The 22,355-nt window shown below is 46.5% G+C and overlaps 1 protein-coding gene across 4 annotated transcripts in view; it reads right to left on the bottom strand.

The window, feature by feature from the left end:
• Positions 1-22,355, bottom strand: part of MYL9 (myosin light chain 9) — an 86,010-nt gene that overhangs the window by 4,763 nt on the left and 58,892 nt on the right. For all 4 annotated transcript variants that reach the window (XM_073555300.1, XM_073555301.1, XM_073555298.1 and 1 more), the window contains exons 2-3: positions 19,710-19,912; positions 15,957-16,118 (exon numbers count right to left, since the gene is read on the bottom strand). In XM_073555300.1, the coding sequence (XP_073411401.1) occupies positions 15,957-16,118; positions 19,710-19,893 (346 nt within the window). In that variant the 5' untranslated portion in view covers positions 19,894-19,912. The remainder of the gene's footprint in view (positions 1-15,956; positions 16,119-19,709; positions 19,913-22,355) is intronic.

Raw genomic sequence — 22,355 nt, 5'->3', positions numbered from 1 at the left:
ACATGTCAGCTGTTCATAACAGCTGACATGTCCCAGCTTTGATGCGGGCTCAGCGCCGGAGCCCTCATCAAAGCAGGGCAAATGTCTGATGACGGACTGTGTCCATTATTGGACATTAAGGGGTTAATCAGCAAGGAGTATGAAAAAGATAGTGTCTTAACGGTCCAGAGTACGAACATGCAATTTCAAACTGTCCAAAGTGGGAAAGTTGATCCAAGAGTAGAGAGGCCAAGAGGATGTTCCTTTGTGGGACAAATATGTCCAGCTCCAAAATGAGATACTCTAAAACAACCCCTATTTAGCCAGGACTTTATCTTCTAAACCCCAGGGGAAAAAGCGGATTTCCCAAAATGGAAAACAGAGGAAGATAGCGGCAAGATATGAGGACAGTGGGATGAGTACAACAGGCAATGGTGGCCACAATCGTGGGATGAGATATAAGTGATTAAACAAAGGAGAAGTTCATCCTCAGAGTAGCCATCAAACGGATATTTGTAAAGCTCTGCTCGATCCTGATCCAGGATTTCCCTTTACCATTCTTACACCAGTCCAGGATTCTAGAGTGGTGGGCGGCTGTATAGTAAGATCTGAAATCGGGCAAGGTTATCCCCCCTGATGGCTTAGAATGATATAATATGGATCTGCGGATATGAACTGAAGCAAGATTCCTGAAGAACAAGGAAAACCCAATCGGAAGGGATTAAATGACATGCAAAATCCGCTAGAGGATGTTTATTTTACAGATTGCGCTTTCCTTGTCATATCTTGTGGAAATGAATAGACTGGATCTTCACAGTGCCCAAGTGTTCTAAAGCTACCGAATGACAAGAAATTATTGACTGAAAATGCTACAATTTTCTCTTGTGTTTAGCTAAAGTGCTAAAAGAAATGTTCTGTATCCAAGAGTGGACATTGAGCCTCCATCACAGATTCTGTCACATTAGAGTCTGTTAGGCTCCAATTGGTGTCTGTCATTTGACTTAGCTGGCAGCAATGTAATTCCATTTTTCTGCTCCTGTGTTTGAAGAAAAAAATGGAATTCACAATGCAGAAGTGAACACAGCTATAACGGAATATAATCAATGCAATCAACCTGTTTGCTAATGAGATTTATCAGTTATTAATAACTGTAATTGAACAGATTACATTTTGAGCTGTCCAGTCATTAATTTTACATGAGATAAGATTCTACCAGACCACACAAATTTCACTTATTTCCCTCCATGAAAACATGTTGTATCAAACTGTCATGGATAGAGATAGCCAAGGCCTATGCAGCTTTCATAAACTATTATTTTACTAAACAGGATGACAATTTTTGCTGCAGTGCTGAAAGTTTCGGAATATTTTTAACAATTTCCAAAAGAAGATTTTCCTTTGAACGTCTAAATGTTATACTTGAAGACTTATTGAATGTTAAGGTTGGAACCATAGGGGGTGAAGATGCATAGACCTTTTGTCGCATAAGAGGCTATATATAGTTATAATTGATGGCCCAGTTTCTGCTAAACAGTTTCTTTTGATAAGCCATAAACAATTAATTTCCAACATTATTTAAAAGGGTTATACAGGACTGACAGTGGTGTTGAAAGTTTGTGAACCATTCAAAATTTTCCATGTTTCTGCATAAATTTGACCTAATACTACTTCAAATTTTCACCCAAGTCCTAAAAGTAGATAAAGAGAACTGATCATAATCAGATATTTGACCGTTTTTGTTGTCTTTTAAAGGAGGAAAATGATCCAATATCATGTGTCTGTGAGTAGCAAATGTATGTCAATCTTGTCAATCTTTTAGGAAATTATGAAACAACCCTAGGAAGAAACATTGGATCATGCTTAAGAGTAACCTCATCATCCAGAATCTTGGTATATGTAGGTTTTTCTGACACGTCTCGACGCTCCCCAACTCTCCTAACAGAGTTAAAAAATCATGCTAGTTCAAGATCCAGGACAAAAACGTGTAGATTTATTTTTGGACTTGGATGCAACAATGTGCCTTGCAACATGAGATTGTCTACCTATGTAAGGACCATAAGATCTGATTGAAGGCATTCTGTGCCATGGAAATCCAGGCTCTTTTTGCTCAAAAAAAGGAGCTAGGGGGTTTGTTTTCTTCCAATGTACTCCTTGCCTCAGGTGTTGCTGTTGAAGTCACAAACAGGTCTTCTAGGAGTTAAAAATGGTATGGTATAGATGACCAACATCCCCATCCCATTGGACAGGATTTCCAGTTGGATTTGACAGGAGTGTTTGAACTCACTGAACTGCAAGAAGAATGGAATTTAGAGAACACAGCGCACTGACAGTTCTTTTTAAGAGAAACAGGGATTCTATTAATGAAGACACAATTGATATATTCTTTGATTTTCTCCCAAGGGAGTAAACATTTTTATGATGGAGAGTCCAGTATTATTCCTAGTAATTGCTGCTGTAATTGTGGGCACATCTTTGATTTTTCTAGGTTTACCTGCCACCCTAAGGAGGAATGGATAAGCATTACTGTATGTTAGCCATGGGACAATTTTGTTTTGATGCAGCCACTAATATAAAGATGTCCTATTTGGATATATTGGGCATATTCTTTTATCTAGTCTGCCATTTCTGAGACAATCTTTGTAAAGCTATGAGCAACCATAGCGATTCCAAAGGGTAATGCCTGGTTATCTTCAGATATTTCTGATGGTCGGAATATAGAGTGGATGTAAAAAACCTACACACTAGAGTTGAGCGACTTTTGGTTTTTTTAGGGTCGAGTTTCGTTTTGTGAAACCCGACTTTTCCAAAAGTCGGGTCGAGCAAGATCGGCCGACTATAGGGAAAAGTCGGGGTCGTCCCGAAACACGAAACCCAATGTAAGTCAATGGGGAATAAAAGTCGGCAGTGAGAGGACAGGAAACACACCTACAGTGCCCATTTGAATGCCAAAAGCATCAATTCTTCTTACTTAAGCTTGTCAACCTTAATTAACTTCATAATACTAGTTACGCACTGAAAAACGCACGCTCAGTACCTCAGCAGGACAAAAAAAAATTGGGATTGCTTTTAAAAAAGCAGTTTGCAGAGCAGTGGGTAAACAGCAATGCAGCCGTCAGGAAGCCTTAGAAGGCAGCCTAACAACCAACAACGCTGATCCAGCAAAATATAGCCTCCCCTTGCACTGCACACACAGTGACTGGTGTGTTGTACAGGCAAAATCGCTAGCAGCAGAAGCAGTTTTTGGTGTCTTCTTACCTGCCTAACGCTCTCCCTACAGAATCAGCAGCAGCAGCAGCTCTCCCTATTCTGAGATCAGCATGAGGAACATGGCGGTCGGCGTGCACGCCTTTTTATACCCCCTGTGACGCCCACCAAAGCAAGCCAATCACTTGCATGCCCTTCTGAAAGATGGTGGTGACCCCTGCCTATGTCATCACGTTGCCCACAGTGTCCGTGGATCCTGATTGGCTGAAAAAGAGCGCAAAACAAACTTTTGAAACGCGACTTTGGCACGTAAGTCGCCGAACTCGTGGCCGACCTCATCCTAGGGTCGGGTTTCGTTTCATGAAACCCGACTTTGCCAAAAGTCGGCGACTTTTGAAATTTTTCGACCCGTTTCGCTCAACTCTACTACACACCCCTGTTCAATTGCCAGGTTTTTGTTATGTGAAAAAAAATTCTATCAAGAAGAATCATTTAAAGAACTTTACAGTCACCCATAATCTGTACAAATCCATTGAGACACAAAATGAAAGTCATTTTGAGGGGGCAAATAAAACAATAAAATTAAAATAATGTGGTTGCATAAGATTGAACACCTTCTTATAATGGGGATGTGGTTGTGTTCTCAAATTTAAACTCATGTTAAATAACAGTCATGACACAGCTGCCAGCACTGAGGCGGTGTGCCCACGTTGCGTTTTTTTAAGCGTTTCCACAGCGTTTGTGCCAGCTCAGACGCTGCAGAAATGCTTAAAAGAAGCTTCACATTAAATAGCATGCGCTTTTGGCTTTTTGTGCCAATGCATTCGTTTTTAAATGCTCAGGAATCGCTTAGCGGCTAAAATGCAGCATGCTCATTAATTTCCGCATTGCTGAGCCTTTTAGCCTTTTTAGGCTTTTCCAATGCTCGCAGAAAACGCGCGGAAAAAAAGCGCCAAAAACGCGTGTCTTTTGTGCAAGAAACGCGCAGAAATAAAATGCACGTTTTCTGGGAAGGGGGATCAGTTTCCTGAGCGTTTAAAAATGCTAACGTGGGCACATAGCCTTATAGTGTTTCTGATTAACCCCATATAAAATGTTTAGCTGTCCTACTAGTTTCTAGTAGTGTCCTACTAGTTTCTAGTAGGAAATACCTGGTATTTTCTTAGTTCCATAAACAGAACACAGCACAGGGATCTCATTGTTGAAAATAATTAGTCAGGAGAAGGGTACAAAAAAAGTCCAAGGCATTAGAAAGACCATGGAGCACTGAAGACAGACATTAAGAAGTGGTTACATGAGGCACAACAGTGACATTATTGTCCTGTGGGGTCGAGCTGCAAGATGGAAGCCTTTTTTTTTTCCAAAGAAAAACATCCAAGCCCAGCTATGTTTTGTCAAACCAGTGTCAATCCTGCCAAACTTGTAATCACTCTGTAGTTAGATCAGGGCTGTCCTTATGTTCCACACAGGAGTAACCTGCCTGTGTGAGAGTTAAAGGGTCTGTCTGGTTAAAACTGATAAGTCTGCAGAAACTCTGTGTGACTGCAGGCTTGTAAATCTCTCCAGTACATGTGCGCTACGGGGATACAACAGTTTCTGAGCAGAAAAAGGCAGTGATGCATGAGTTATGCATACTCATCTAGTGGGCGCGACCTCACGAGAAAGAGAGAGAAAGAGAAGAGAAAGAGAGAAAGAAAGAGAAAGAGAGAAAGAAATAACAGAGATATAAAGAAAGAGAGAGAAAAGAAAAAAAAAAAAAAAGAGAGAAAGAGAGAAATAACAGAAAGGATCACACGGATAAAAGGTAAAAAATCCAGCGGTCCAGATGGGATCCTGTTGTGAACACTCTTAACCTGACTTCTGAGTTTGGGCTCCCTCTGGTGGTTGTTGCGGGTTGTGGAGCTGGTCGGGTTGACAGAAGTCCATCACCTGAAGATGATGAGTGGAAGTCAGGTGTTACAGACTGGGAAGATTTAAGTAAGCAAGCTTCCCTCAGTTGCTGCTGGTGATTTGTTTTTCTTCCTGTGCATCTTGAAGTCCGCTTGTTCCCTGCTTGGTCCTGCATCGTTCAGATAAGTTATTTGTTTGCTGGAATCTTTTTGCATTTGATCCAATTTTGCCTCTCTGCTTTCTGTTTTGCTGTTTGGGTTCAGCATTGTTCCCTGCTGGGACCGGTGCACGACCCCGCTCCATATGCCACAGCTTATGTCAGTCTGTTCAGTATTGTTAATCCCCTGTTATAGCAGTGCCTTTGGTTTTGCTTCCAGTTCACCCCAGAATGCTGATCTAGTGGGGGAGAGGTTGTGTGGCCTCAGTATTTTTGCATATCAGACGTGTTGGATTTTTTAGGGTTTTTGCGTGATTGCAGACAGTATCGTTTCTGTCCTGTGCTATCTAGACAGTTTGGGCCCCATCATTTGCTTACTCTATTTTCTGCCTGTGTTTGTGCCTCATCTTGTCTCACTGGCAATATATGTTTGGGGGCTATCTATTCCTTTCTGGTTATGTTCCGGGGCAGTTTAGCTTTCCCCTTTCTTGCTTCAGGCTTAGTTAATCCTTTGGCTGTGCCGAGGGGTCTAGGGCATTGTAGGTACGTCCCACGGCTAATTCTTGTTGTGTTGTTAGGTTTAGGGGTCAGCAATCCGCTAAGTTGCCAACCTTTCTGGTGTTCTGGTTGCCTAGCTTATTTCCCAGCTATCCTCCTCGGTGACCTAATCATAACAGGATCCTCCCAGAAATGCTAAAATACAGCCCTCCAGACATCCAGGTTGCGCTAACAAAACTATTTAATATTGTACTGCAGGCTGGCTGCTTCCCCAAAAATTGGAACCAAGGCCTCATAACCCCTATACACAAAAATGGTGTCAAGTACGACCCAGCAAACTACCGGGGATATGTGTCCGCAGCAACCTGGGTAAACTCTTCAACTGCATCCTGATCAAGAGGATCCTCACGGAGCACAACATCCTCAGTTAGAGCCAAGCAGGGTTCATGCCGAACCACCGCACCACTGACCACATCTACACTCTGCACAACCTCATCAAGAGCCATGTCCACAATACAAAGAACAGGAAGATAGACGCCTGTTTTGTGGACTTCAAGAAGGTCTTTGACTCGGTGTGGTACCCAAGACTATTCCTAAAACTGCTGGGGAGCAGAATAGGAGGCAAAACATATGATGTCATCCGAAGCTCCTACACTGAGAATAGTTGCAGCGTGAGGGTCAACGGAAGGAGGACGGCCTATTTCAAACAGAGCCGAGGAGTGAGACAGGGCTGCAGCCTCAGTTAAACGCTCTTTAACATCTACATCAATAAGCTGGCGGTGGCCCTAGAGTCCTCCTCAGTACCAGGAATCACCCTCCATGACACCCAGGTGAAATTTCTGCTGTATGCTGATGACCTCATGCTGTTATCATCGAGAAAGGCCTCCAAGATCACCTGAAAATCCTTAAGGCCTTCAGCAACACATGGGCACTGTCAATTAACCAGAAGAAAACTAATATCATGGTGTACCAGAAAAGAAAGCAGAAATATAGTGGCAATCCCACCTTTATGATAGATAACTGTCCACTGACAGAAACCAACAAGTGCACCTACCTGGGCCTAGAACTCAGCCAGTCAGGGAGCACGAAGCAAGCCATAGAGTTACTGAAAGACAATGCATCCAAAGCCTTCTATGCCATAAAAAGACATCTGTACCATCTAAAGGCACCAGTAACCGTCTGGCTAAAAATCTTTGACTCCCTCACTGCCCCAATCCTTCTGTATGGCAGTGAGGTCTGGGGCCCAGTCTCATACCCAAACTGGTCAAAGTGGGATGCTGGGCCGACTGAAATATTCCACCTAGAGTTCTCCAAGTCCATCGGAGCACATTAAACAGTGCCTGCAGAGCAGAGCTAAACAGATTCCCACTACACCTCGCAATCCAGAAGAAGGCGCTGCCTTTCAATGCTCATCTACAAAGTAGTAGTCCCGGGTCCTACCATCGCGAAGCCTTACTACACCAGAAAGCCCCAGGAAGTCTCCCCACACAAAGTACCCAAAGCCAGCCTGACCAAGCCATCAACCTACATGGCCTGACAAAAGGCGAAATCCAGAAGAAGGTACACAAAGTCAAAGAAGAATATCTCAGCATCTGGAGGAACAACATAAACAAATCCCAGAAACTGATGATATACCAGAACCTACAGAGGGAGTACAAACTGGCCCCATATCTAGAGAAACTGAAAAACACCAAAGAGCGACAGATCCTGAGTTGGTACAGACTGAGCGCCCACAGTCTGCTCATCGAAACTGGGGGGCAACGACAGAACTACAAGCCCCAAGAGAGCAGACTCTGCCAGCAGTGCGCCCGGGAGGCCTTGGAGGACAAGGCTCGCTTCCTGCTGAGGTGCCCCATATACTCCGCAGTGAGGGACACTCACTTCAAGGGACTGTCTGATCACCTCCCAGACTTCACCTCCATGGAGGAGGAAGAGAAACTGCTGATAATACTGGGGGAAGAGGAAAGTGCAGCGACCATAGCAGCGGAATATGTCAGTGCCAGCCACAGACTAAGAGGAGGCTGATATGTCATGGACAAGTCCCTATCTCCCGACTAAGATCCTGATATGTCATGGACTGCTATACGCTCCCCCTATCACCCCATCCACCTATTTGTACTATTTGCTTTGGCAATGCTAACAAGTACTTAATCCTGCCAATTAAGCTCATTTGAATTGAAAGAAAGAGAGAGAGAGAGAAAGAGAGTGAGAAAAAGAGAGAGGGAGAGCGAAAAAGAGAGCGGGGGAGAGAGAGAGAGAGAAAGAAAAGAAAGAAAGAAAGAAAAGAAAGAAAGAAAGAAAGAAAGAAAGAAAGAAAGAAAGAAAGAAAGAAAGAAAGAAAGGGGGAGAGAGAGAGAGAAAAAAAGAAAAAGAGAGGAGACAAAAATTATATTATATTTTCCATCTTGAATTTCCAGTATGTGATGAATTTCTACAAGCATTTGGGATATATTATTATTCTGTATGTGCCATTGGTTTTGTATACCAAAAAAAAGATGGGAAGAAAATTCTACCCCTATTTATGCAACCCGACCTGGGATAAATGCCTCATTTGCCAGCAAGGATAGAATTTCTGCTTCTACATCTAAGGCTGGCTTCACACTAGCATTTTGTAGCGCTGTAGATGGCAGCCTACTTCCTTCTTCTGTCCTCCGTTTAGCCCCTCCCACTGCTGCACCTTTTAATTAACTCCGCCTACGTCTGCATGCGTCCTGCGTACCCTATCTTTAACATTGGGTACGCAGGCCATGCGAAGGTATGCTTTTGCCGCTGCATGTGTCGTTTTGACGGTGCAGCGACCTGCGCCAAACGCAACGTGTTGCATTTTGGTGCGCTCGCCACATCGTCAAAAGGACGCATGCAGCGGCAAAAGCATACCTGCACACGGCCTGCATACAAAACGCTAAAGATAGGGTACGCAGGCTGCATGCAGCGGCATGCGCCCATAGGCAGAGCTGACCGGAGGAGGCGCGGCAGGGGGCGTAGCTTCACGGCGAGCGTACGCTGCGCCTCCAAATACCAATGTGAAACTAGCCTTAATGGAGGACAGAAGAAAGAAGTAGGCTGCCTTCCGCAGTCTTGCCAAACGCTAGTGTGAAACTAGCCTAAATGCCCTTCTCAAACAGGACTTGGGTCAGTAAGCAGTTTTTTTTTCATGGAAAAATCTTAAATTCTAACCTGAATCAGACTTTTATAGAATTCAGGAACAAAAGACTGGACGACATGTTTTGACCAAGTCTCTTGATAGAACTTTAGTTGTCCCCCCAGTGGAAGATTGTTGAAGGGGAGAAAAATAAAAAATAAAAAAGGAGAATCTGAGAACTACAGGTATCCCATCTAGGACAGGAAACCACCAACCATTTGCAGGGGAGGTTTTTTTTTTATACCTATAGGTTTCCTGTCAGTGGTTTTCCGTGGAGAGAAATTAGACTATTTTTGTTTAAGAAGAGTTTTATACAGTGAAAGAAAAACACTGCATGAAAGCATAAAAACCTCATACCATCTGTGAAACATGGTGGTGATTGTATCATGGCTTGGGATTGTTTTGTTGCAAATGGGCCAGGATGGCTTGCCATGAATTCTGAATTATATCATCAAATTGTAAACGAAAATGTCAGAACACCTGCACATAAGCTGATTCTCGAGAGAACATTTGCCACTCACAGACTTGTGTTATTGGATTACTTTCCTTATTTAAAAAACGACAAAGCCAGATATGTTCCATTCATTTGGTTCTCTTTATTTTTAGGACTTGTGTGAAAATCTGATGTAGTTTGAGGTAAATTTTAAGCAGAATAATGGAAAATTATTACAAAATTCTGTAAGGAGATATAGATATATATACATACACTGCTCTGGCAAAAATTAAGAGACCACAGAACAGTTTTATAAAAATCAGCTTCTCTACATGTCTGACAGCCATTCCAGTCCAGTGTCAGTTGAATTCCAACCAGAGTACACCTCATTCTACTTAATTTGCTTCTGATTAGGTGATCACCTGAACCAAATCTTATTTAACGAAGGAAAGTATAAAAAACCCTGCTGTGGTGTTCACAATCCTCTTGCAATAGGACAAGCTGGATGGCAAAACAAGTGCTAGTAATATCCCAAAAGTAATAGGAATGAAAAAATAACTTAACCTTGCCAAAGGAGTTGAAAAGAATAGTCTTGAGTGAGGAAAAGAAGGGCTCCAATTCTGGCTTTACTAACAGAGGGACACAGTGAGCATCATTTTGCCTCCATCCTTAAAATTTCTAAGACGGCAGTCCACTACAACAAGGTCAAGCAGCAGACATTGGGGACAACAAAGCTGCAGACCGGCAGAGGACAAAAAAGACTCTCCACTGACCGGGGTGACCGTCATCTTATTCGAATGTCACTGAGCAACCGCAGGAGGACATCAAGTGACCTACAAAAGGCATGGTAAATGGCAGCTGGGGTGCAGTGCACGACAAGAACAGTTCATACCAAGCTCCTAGAGGCAGGGCTCAAGTCATGTAAAGCTAGAAAAAAAGCCTTTCATCAGTGAGAAGCAAAGGAGAGCCAGGCTGAAGTTTGCCAAAGACCATAAGGATTGCACCATATAGAACTGGAGTAAGGTAATCTTCTTTGAGCCAAATTTTCAGCTTTGCCCAAGACCTGGTCATCTAATGACGGAGACCTGGAGAGGTGTGCAAGAAATTTGGTGGAGGATCAGTGGTGATCTGGGGAAGCTTCAGCAAGGCTGAAATTGGGCAGGTTAATCTTTGCGAAGGACGTATGAATCAAGCCGCATACAAGGTTATCCTGAAAAACAGTTGATTCCTTCTGCTTAGGCAATGTTCCTCAACTCGAACTCCAAATCGAAATGCCGCACGGCAACTCCCCCATTCCGAACATTAAAAGCAGTCACTGCTCTGTTAACTTATCCTGGCCCTATTAACCTTTTCCAACGATCTCATAGACCACCAATGCCTGCGCGGCACAATCTCAGACCACACAATAGTGACCCCCCGGTACAGCAACCACACCCTTAAGCAATCTTGCTTAATATCCCTGACCAACTCCACAAAAGGCCTAACCGCCAGATCGTTACCCCCAGCTTGAATAACGATAATATCTGGTGCACGGTCCAACCGGGCGCATTCGTGGATCTCCGGCAACACCCTTCGCCACACCAGGCCCCTGAAACCGAGCCACCGCACCACCGCCACAGCCCTGGGAATCCCCAGCTGTCTGCCTTCGTTCCTGACATTGGCTCACAACGCTCCCCAATAAACGAAGGAGTGACCAAAAATCCAGACCAGCAGCGGCTCAGCACCTGAAACAAAAAACGACACTAACAGAAAAATATACTTGCAGCATAAATTTAACACCAACCAATACAGACTACTGTTCGTCCCATGTTCACGACCAACCATACCCCCCCTCCCTTTCCAAAATTAAGGCCGAACATAACTGCGGTACTGATTGGACCTCCACCCGCCAATGCGCTGTATTAAAGAGGGGCCCAAACCGCACGTTGCCACCACGGTCACCGCTCCTATTCTAAATGAATGAGAGGCAAAGCGGGAATCATCTATCCCCAAACTCCAAATGGATTTCTTAAAAACCGCGCCAAACTACCCCCGTCAGCTTGGCACAACAATGAACCGCTCAAACTGGGACAAAGCTCCCAAAAACTCCTCAAACACTGCACCGGGCACACGCTACCCAACACCACTCTACGGCCTTTCCCGGACTGGTCTGTTTTGGACCGTCGCAGCCAGAATTCAACACCCCGTGATATCAATACCACATCCCTGGCTAAATAAGCCACCCACCGACTCTTTATTGGGAGACACAAGCTCCCCCACCTGCAAAGCCCCAAAAAATGCAAACGAGAAGGCCAGGCGAAACAACAAAACCTCATATCGATCAGAGCAAACCGACTCAAGAACACGACCCAATTTCTCCAGTAAATTAAAAGATACTGGCCGTCTTAAATCACTCCCGCCTCTGAAACGGCAGAAACCTTTTGCTGCCTGTTTGACCAAAAATGTTTTCGTCAAATCCCTGCTCCCGCGCAACCGAAAACCAAAAGACAAACCCGCTAATAAGCGCGTGACCTGTGCCCGGGACCAACCCTCGCTCGCACCTCACCCCAACCAGGACAACAACATTCCCTCCTGGTCAAGCCTGGCCCAACTGGTTTGGCCGGCCGTAAGGACCTCCTCCCACATCCGCCACACTGCCCGGTAAGCCTCCCAAGTTTTTGGTGTCAGAGACGATTCAATCAGCGACTCTGAGGCCAGTAAGCCACCCTCCACAGCTCCTCCAGACAGGTTAGACCCTCGATCTCTGCTTCCGGAGCCAAAGAACGAAAACGATCCCACTGAGAACGAGAGAGTCAGCTATCTTGTTCCTGACACTAGGCACGTGCGTCGCGGTCACATGGGCATTCAAAGACAAGCACAATAGCACCAATTGCTGTAAAACTCTAACAACTGGAGGGGATGACACAGTAAGACCATTAATCACGCTCACAACGCCCATATTGTCACAATTAAAACACACACGTCGGTTCCTGAAATCCCACCCCCACAAATGCACCGCCACCAGTATCGGAAAAATCTCCAACAACATGATGTTGCGCACCAGACCAGCCGAAACCCACGTGTTGGGCCATTGAGCCACACACCATTGCCCTCTGAAATAGGCAGCAAAACCAATCCCGCCAGCCGCTTCTGTAAACAAATCCATCCATCGTTACCTACCACCTCCGCCATTACCAAAGAGCGACCATTGTACTCCTCCAAAAAGGACTCCCAGACCGCCAAATCGGCCCTAAGCTCCGACGACAACCTAACAAAATGGTGGAGCCCGAAATCCCAGCAGTAGCGCTAGCCAGCCAACGCGAAAAAACTCGAGCCATCGGCATAACACGACAAGCAAAGTTAAGCATCCCCAACAGCGACTGAAGATCGCGCAACGATATTTTCCTCAAACGATGCGCTAGGACCACTTCAGACCTCAAATTCAGTAGCTTGTCCTCAGCCAACCTGAACTCCCACTCAACTGTATCGATGACGATCCCCAGAAAACGCAAACACGTGCTAGGGCCCTCCGTTTTTCCGAGCGCCAACGGGACACTGAAACGATCAGCCACCCACTCAATGGCTTTCAAAATCATGGAACAACGCGATGAATCCGCCGGACCAACACACAAAAAGTCGTCCAAATAATGAATAACCGAGTCGAAACTGGAATCATCGCACACGACCCACTCGAGAAAGTAACTAAACGCCTCGAAATACGCACAGGACAACGAACAATCCATAGGTAAACACCTTTCCACGAAAAACCTGCCTTCCCAAAAACAGCCCAGCAGCTTCACGCTTTCAGGGTGAACCGGTAATAAACGAAAAGCGGATTCGACATCAGTTTTCGCCATAAGGGCACCACGACCACATTTTCGCACCCACCGAGCCGCCTCATCGAACGAAGAGTATACCAAATCTCCGGATCAATACCATCGCTAACCGACCTACCCCATGGGTAGGACAAGTGCTGAATAAGCAGAAACTTATTCGGCTTCTTCTTCGGAACCACCCCCAAAGGGGAAACCACCAAGTCTGGAAAAGGAGGGGAAACGAAAGGGCCCGCCATGCGGCCCAACGAAACTTCTTTTCTAAGTTTCTTGGAAACAACTGCGGAATGCTCCATGGCTGAACGCAAATTTTTTAAAACTAACGGAATTTCAAACGGAGGACCAGGAATGCGAAAACCATCCTTAAAACCTGCTGCATACAGCAACCCCGCTCTTTCCCTATCCGGGTACCTATTTAGATAGGGAACCATCCTTTCCAGATTCACTGGAGTCTCCCCCTTGCGAATTTCCACCTCCGGTTCTGGGCTTCCCTTTCTTGAAACACTTCGACGCTCCATGTGAGGCGCTGTTACAATTAGAGCAGAGGTGTTTGAATTTACAATTCGCCCCGAACTTACTCTGGCCGTCATTAAACTGCCAGCAAACCCCCACTTTGTGCGTTCCTGTCTGCCCTTGACTTCCGCCACCCGTAGAGCTGGAGTTGCCGCTACTCTGGCTGGTGCTTCCAGCCCCCCCATGAAAGGAGCTCCCAAATTTATTTTGAGCTATCACGCGCATCCACAATCCAATATCTTTTCGGTCCCAGCGAATGGCCGGACACACAGCCGTCCTCTGACGGAATTGCTCATCGTACCTCAACCATGCCTGACCGCCATACACTCTGTAAGCCTCCCCTATAGCGTCCAGGTAACAAAACAGAGCTGAACAATTGTCAGGGGCCTTTTCCCCAATAACGCTTGCCAAAATGGCAAAAGCCTGTTGCCAATTCACAAACGTCTGAGGAATCAAACGCCACCTGCGCTTTTCCTCCTCCTCCTTTTTGCCATCCTCTTTCTTGCTTTTGCCTAGATTAAACTTCTCAAGAGGCAGCAACGAAAATGTTTCAACATACTCGTCCTTCCAAATCCGCTCTTTCACCTCTTTTTTTATGTGAGCCCCCAACGAACCTTCAAAGCACACATACACCTCGCCGTGCGCCCGATCATCTAAATGCACACAAGACTCCTCTTTCTCGGTTTGTACCGATACGGACACTGGCTCGCTGGAGTGGGGGCCCAGCTCAAGACCGCTCTGACCAGACAACCCCCCAACCTGCGACCGACCCAAGTTGCTACCGGCGACGACCCGACAAAGCCCCGCTCCAAGCGTGACAGCAAACTATGCACATCCGCAAGCATATCACACACTCCCCAAGCCGAACCTAGACCGCTCAACGCAGCCCCCACCTTGACACTACTACCTTCGGCCAAGGGGCCCCTTTCCACCAATGATGAAGACAAACGCGGGTGACAAACAGGGGACACGGACACATACTCACTGGGCTGCGAGGGGGCTTTGTGCCCTCCAGCCGGAAAGCCTGGATCCCCCGAAGCGTCGAGAACATCACAACTCACGGTGGTGGACACGCCAGCGCGTTGCTGGCCCCCGAAGATCCCCGCTGGGAGGACCGGGGTGGGAGGCCTGAGCCCCTGGAATGATCCAGGCTGCGGTACCCCAAACGCTGATGCCGCCTGGCTCCCCCCGCCGAGCGCTCCTGGCGGTGTGCCGTCCTGTCGCAGCTGGGCGTCCTGGGCCCCCCACGATAGCTGGGAGTCCAACATCGTCCTCCTGCCTCCGTCCCTTCTTGCAGCAGGCGTCAAACCTTCCGTGCTGCCTGCCACTCCCGCTGCAGCCCCAGAGCTGGAATTCCTGGTCACCCCATCCCAGGCAGGCACAGCTGCATGGCCTGCACAGCGGCGCCCCCCCCGCAGAAGCCGATGCCCCCACACCGCTGGGGGAAGATGAAACAGGCCCTGCTACCCGGCAGGCCGCCACTCTGCCGGTGGCCGACGTCCTCGGATCAGGGGAGGCAGGCTGCGCGGCGGTCACCGCCGCGGCCCCCCCCGAAGGAGCAGGGGAAATGTGAAGCCCGGTGCGTGCCAGCTCCGCCCCCCTCCTGGACCGAGGCGGAGGCCTAGACACAGCCGCAGGGCCTCGCCGCACACGAGGATTCCTCCCAGGCCACGACGCACTGGAAGGAGGATTACGCGTCGCGCGACCTGGAGGGTCCCGAGAGGGGATCCTGCAGCGACGCGAGGCCCGGGGAGCGATGTCGGGTGAGAGCCGTTCCGGAGGCCTCACCCGCCTCGATCTGCGCTCCCTCCCCTCGGCCTGCCCGGAGGTACCTGGGAGCAACCCGGCGACGTGTGCCTCCAGTCATCCGAAACGCTGCCCCAGCGCTGCAGCCCGCAGCCGATCCAAGGCCACTTCAACACCCGCCATTCTGGTTAGTGGCTGATGACTGCTTTGGTGCTGGGAGAGTGGGAACAGAGGGCGGGAACAGCCCCAACCCTCTCCTAACACCCCCTGGCTCCCCCTCCCTGTTAATACCTCCCCCCGCTAAACCCTCCAACCCCCCCGTCATGATGGCCTCCGCCCACATCTCCGATGGGGGGCTGGGAGGCTTACTCCGGCCATTTCTTTAGTCACAACAGAATTCTGGCAAAAATAAGGCAAAGAGGTAACTTGCACATTACATTTTTTAAGTCTACAGATTATGTAGTAGTAAAATTGGAAATGTAAAATTAACATGAAAAGGTCTGTAAAGTGTTGTGGAATTAATGGCCCTATATAAGTGAGTAAAAATAAATAAATATTGATGTAGTGATGAACTATGGGTACCTGTGGCTTCTTCATCAAAACAGGCAAATGCGTTCCTGATCACATCTTCTGGGTCAGTGCCATTGAGTTTCTCTCCAAACATAGTCAGGAACATGGTGAAATTAATAGGGCCAGGAGCTTCATTCATCATGCCTTCCAAATATTCATCAGAGGGATTTTTACCTAGAAAGCCAAATAGTACAATAAAGATTGCTTCACGGTACATTTTTTAGCATCACCATTTTTACCTTCTGATTTCTAATATATTATTCATATCATCTTTCATTGCCTACTGTTTGTTAGTGATTTTGCTGTTTGGTGTCATAGAGATAAGATGTTTTCTAGCCCCCAATTTTTTATTTATGCTAACATTGACATGTTATATGAAGATATGGCATCACTGCTCCAGGGTAAAAAATGGACAAGAAAACTGTCAGGGTGGAACGGTTTTACTCTTACCTTTCAAGAATAGAAAAACTAAAATGATGACAATGGAGGACGCGTCACAAGACGGACATCAACAGCGCCTTATAGTGCATGTTGACTACAATTGTCTGTGTTACTTTACCAGGAAAAATATTACTGTGTGCTGCACTAGTTTTTTTTATTTTTTTAGCATTTATGAAACCCACAATGCACATGTGACAGAAAGTGTTAATTATTATTCTAGAAACCTCACTCTTGGCCATATGTCATTGATGTTATTACAGCTCAACCTCATTTAAGCGATCAGGAGCTTTAACCCCTTCACCCCCAAGGGTGGTTTGCACGTTCATGACCGGGCCAATTTTTACAATTCTGACCATTGTACCTTTATGAGGTCATAACTCTGGAACGCTTCCATGGATCCCGGTGATTCTGACATTGTTTTCTCGTGACATATTGTACTTCATGTTAGTTGTAAAATTTCATTCAAATAACTTGCGTTTATTTGTGAGAAAAATGGAAATTTGGCGAAAATTTCGCAATTTTTCAACTTTGAATTTTTATGCCCTTAAATCACAGAGATACGGCACACAAAAAACTTGATAACTAACATTTCCCACATGTTTACTTTACATCAGCACAATTTTGGAACCAAAATTTTTTTTGTTAGGAAGTTATAAGGGTTAAAAGTTGACCAGCGATTTCTCATTTTTACACCATTTTATTTTTAGGACCACATCACATTTGAAGCCACTTTGAGGGTTCTATATGATAGAAAATACCCAAAAGTGACCAAAAGTGACACCATTCTAAAAACTGCACCCCTTAAGGTGCTCAAAACCACATTCAAGAAGTTTATTAACCCTTTAGGTGCGTCACAGGAATTTTTTTGAATATTTAAAAAAAAAAAAATGAACATCTAACTTTTTTTCACAAAAAAAATACTTCAGGTTCAATTTTTTTTATTTTACCAAGGGTAACAGGAGAAATTGGACTGCAAAAGTTATTGTGCAATTTGTCCTGAGTACGCTGATACCCCACATGTGAGGGTAAACCACTATTGGGCGCATGGCAGAGCTCGGAAGGCAAGCAGCGCCATTTGACGTTTTTGGCTGGAATTGAGATTGGACACCATGTCGCGATTGGAAAACCCCTGATGTACCAAAACAGTGGAAACCCCCCACAAATGACCCCATTTTGGAAACGAGACCCCCTAAGGAACTTATCTAGATGTGTGGTGAGCACTTTGAACCCCCAAGGGCTTCACAGAAGTTTATAATGCCCGGGCATGAAAATAAAAAAAATCGTATTTTTTCCACAAACATGATCAATTAGTCCCCAATTTTTTTATTTTCCCAAGGGTAACAGGAGAAATTGAACCCCAAAAGTTGTTGTCCAATTTGTCCTGAGTACGCTGACGCCCCATATGTGGGAGAAAACTACTGTATGGACACACGTCGGGGCTCGGAAGGGAAGCAGTGACGTTTTGGAATGCAGACTTTGAAGGAATGGTCTGCGGGTGTCATGTGCGTTTGGAGAGCCCCTGATGTACCTAAACTATTGAAACTGGAATTTAGATCAGACGCCATGTTGCATTTGGAGAGCCCCTGATGTGCCCAAACAGTGGAAACCCCCAATTCTAACTCCAACCCGAACCCCAACAAACCCCTAACCCTAATCTCAGCCCTAACCCTAGCCCTAACCCTAGCCCTAATGGAAAAATGGAAATAAATACATTTTTTTTATTTTATTATTTTTCCCTAACTAAGGGGGTGATAACGGGGGGTTTGATTTACTATTTATGGCGGTTTTTATATTTGGCAGCTGTCGCACGCTAAAAGACGCTTTTTATTGTAAAAATAGTTTTTGCATCACCTCATAATGAGAGCTATAATTTTTCCGTATTTTGACCCACCGAGTCATGTGAGTTCTTATTTTTTGCGGGACAAGTTGACGTTTTTATTGGTACCATTTTCGGGCACGTGACATTTTTAGATCGCTTTTTATTCCAATTTTTGGGACGCAGAATGAACAAAAACCAGCGTTTCATGAATTTCTTTTGGGGGGGGTGCGTTTACACCGTTCCGCGTGCGGTAAAATTGATAAAGCGGTTTTATTCTTCGGGTCAGTATGGTTACAGCGATCTCTCATTTAGGTCGTTTTTTATGTTTTGTCGGTTTTATGCAATGAAAACTATTTTATATAAAAAATAATTACTTTTGCATCGCTTTATTCTGCGAGCTATAACTTTTTTATTTTTTCGTTGATGATGCTGTGTGGTGGGTCGTTTTTTGCGGGACAAGATGACATTTTCAGCGGTACCATGGATATTTATATGCGTCTTTTTAATCGCGCGTTATTACACTTTTTGTTTGGCGGTATGATAATAAATCATTTTTTGCTTCGTTTTTTATTTTTATTTTTTAAGGGGTTCGCTAAAGGGGTTAACTAATGGGACAGTTTTATAGGGCGGGTCGTTACGGACGCGGCGATACCTAATATGTGTACTTTTATTGTTTTTTTTTTGTTTTTTTTATTTCCAAAAAATTGATTTATTTGGGGGAATATTTTTTTTTAATTATTTTAACACTTTTTTTTATTTTTTATTTTTTTACTTTATTAAATAGTCCCAGGTGGGACATCACTGTCCTGTGACAGATCGCTGATCTGTCACATCACAGAGCACTGTGACAGATCAGCGATCTGTCACAGGCAGTGCAGAAGGCTTCCTCATGCCTGCGCTTTGCAGGCACTGAGGAAGCCAGCTTCCTGCAGGCCCCCGAAGGCCCCCGTCGCCATCTTGGATTCGGGGGCCTGCAGGAAAGGAGCCCCCCGCAGCAGCGCTGCACATTGCGCTGCCGTGGGGGGCTCAGGGAAGCACGGAGGGAGCCCCCTCCCTGCCGATGCTTCCCTTTAACCCCCGGTACACCGCGATCATGTTTGATCGCAGTGTGCAAGGGGTTAACGTGTCGGGGACGGTCCATGACCGCCCCTGACACATTGTGCCGGGTGTCAGCTGTGATAATCAGCTGACACTCGGCCGCGATCAGCAGCGCTCACCACGTGGGCGCCGCTGATCGCGGTAGACGTACTATCCCGTCCATGGGCATAGGGGCCCGGGGCCCATGGACGGGATAGTACGTTGGATGTCAGGAAGGGGTTAATAAAGTCTGTAAAGCACTGTGGAATTAATGGTGCTATAAAAATGAGTAAAACAAATAAAAACAATTGCAAAACCAAATACAACACATGGAAAATAGTGGTGCTGCTTCTGGAGAAATACATAGAATTACAATGGCAAATTGCATCAAGTCATTATTCCAATAGTTGCCTTGACTAGAGACATACCCATGGAGGCCAACATGTCATGGAGATCTTCCTTATCAATGAAGCCATCCCTGTTCTGGTCAATCATATTAAAAGCCTCCTTAAATTCTTGAATCTGTGACTGGTCAAACATTGCGAACACATTGGAAGTCGCCCTCTGAGGACGCTTCTTGGTGGTCTTAGCCTTGGTCTTCTTGCTGGACATGTTGGCTGAAGGAGAGAGCCTACGATAACAAAAAATGAAAAAAAGGTTGAATTGATGTAAATATGTCATATCACCACCTCAAATTGACAAACTACTCTTTTCTGGCCATATTTTTGGGGTTTCACCCACCTCAGATTCCCTTGGTAATAGCTATATATATTATATATAAACGCCTTATCGTGTCTGTCTGTAACTGAAATCGCGGGCCGCTGTATGGTCGCGGCCGCCAGGTCCCCGCCAGGCTGCAACCAATCAGCGACAGGCGCAGCTGTTTGTAACGGTCAGCTGCGCCTGCCGCTAATTGACCAATCAGTGGCAGGCGCAGGCCTTAATCTGTAAAAAAGAGAATAAAAATATAAAAAAGTTATTCTCAACTTCCGACGGCCTCCTGTCTTCTTTCCACATGCCCGGCCTCGCGTTCCCAGTAGTGCTTTGCGGCTTAGAACGCTGATGACGTCACTCTCGCGAAAGCGAGAAAGAAGACCGACGACACTCTCGCGAGAGCGAGAAAGAAGACCGACGTCATCAGTGGTCTAAGCCACAAAGCATTACTGGGAACGTGAGGCCGGGCGCGTGGAAAGAAGACATGAAGCCGTCGGAAGGTGAGAATAACTTTTTATTTTTTAATATTATTTTTGTTCAGGGCCGCGGCAGTGATTGGTCGCGGCTACACGGAAAGGGGGTGAGGGGACCATGCATACAAGGATTGGGGGGTGAGGGAACCATGCATACCTGGATTGGGGGGTGAGGGGACCATGCATACCAGGATTGGAGGGTGAGGGGACCATGCATACCAGGATAGGGGGTTGAGGGGACCATGCATACCAGGATAGGGGGTTGAGGGGACCATGCATACCACAAAAGGGGGGTGAGGGGACCATGCATACCAGGATTGGGGGGGTGAGAGAACCATGCATACCAAGATTGTGGGGTGAGGGGACCATGCATACTAGGAAAGGGGGGTGAAGATGCCATGCATACTAGGAAAGGGGGGTGAGGATGCCATGCATACCAGGATTGGGAGGTGAGGGGACCATACATACCAGGAAAAGGGGGTGACGGTGAGCATACATACCAGGATTGTGGTGTGAGAGGACCATGCATACCAAGAAAGGGGGGTGAGGGGACCATGCTTACCCGGATAGGGGGGTGAGGGGACCATGCATACCAAGATTGGGGGGTGAGAGGACCATGCATACCAGGACTGGGGGGTGAGGGGACCATGCATACCCCAAAAGGAGGGTAAGAGGACCATGCATACCAGGATTGGGGGGTGAGGGGACCATGCATACCAGGATTGGGGGGTGAGGGGACCATGCATACCAGGATTGGGGGGTGAGGGGACCATGCATACCAGGAAAGGGGGGGGAGGATACCATGCATACCAGGATTGGGGGGTGAGGGGACCATACATACCAGGAAAGGGGGGTGACGGTGAGCATACATACCAAGATTGGGGTGTAAGAGGACCATGCATACCAGCAAAGGGGGGGTAAGGGGACCATGCATACCAAGAAAGGGGGGGGGGTGAGGGGACCATGCATACCAGGATAGGGGGGTGAGGGGACCATGCATACCAGGATTGGGGGGGTGAGAGGACCATGCATACCAGGATTGGGTGGTGAGGGGACCATGCATACCCCGAAAGGGGAGTAAGAAGACCATGCATAACAGAAAAGAGAGGTGAGAGGACCATGCATACCAGGATTGGGGGGGTGAGAGGACCATGCATTCCAGAATTGGGGGGTCAGGGGACCATGCATACCAGGATAGGGGGGTGAGGGGTAGCATGCATATCAGGATTGGGGGTGAGAGAACCATACACATCAGGATTGGGGGTGAGAACCATACATATCAGGATTGGGGGGTGCATTATTGCATTATTATTAAATCTTCAAAAATAAACTGGATATATATTCTAGAAAACCCGATGCGTTAGAATCAGGCCACCATCTAGTATCATATATCCTTAAGACTGAATCCCCCCCAATTATACACCACATATGGCAACTGTATAGACTTAGGGCCCCGTCACACATAGATCACACAAGTTTTGTGACACAACAGCGATCTCACCAGGGAGATCGCTGTGTGTGACAGCGATCAGCGACCGGCCCCCCTGCCGGTATCGCTGATTGTTGTAGGAAAGCCCTGGACATTTTTTTGGTCGCTGGTCTTCCGCTGGCCAGCACGCATCGCTGCGTGTGACAGGCGGGAGACCAGCGATCAGCTGGTAACTAAGGTACACATCGGGTATCTAAGGGACGTGCGTCCCTTAGATACCCGATGTATACGTTAGCTACCAGCGCGCTGATGCAGGGAGCTGGTAACTAAGGCACACATCGGGTATCTAAGGGACACACATCCCTTAGATACCCGATGTGTACCTTAGTTACCAGCTCCCTGCATCAGCGCGCTGGTAACTAATGTACACAGCGACGCCGCGCTCTCAGCGTCGCTGT

This window comes from Dendrobates tinctorius, unplaced genomic scaffold (genome assembly GCF_039654945.1).
Source record: "Dendrobates tinctorius isolate UK_male_01 unplaced genomic scaffold, ASM3965494v1 ptg000223l, whole genome shotgun sequence".
Lineage (NCBI taxonomy): Eukaryota > Metazoa > Chordata > Amphibia > Anura > Dendrobatidae > Dendrobates > Dendrobates tinctorius.
Note: the sequence above shows the minus strand (reverse complement) of the source record. Positions and strands in the feature narration are given on the sequence as shown.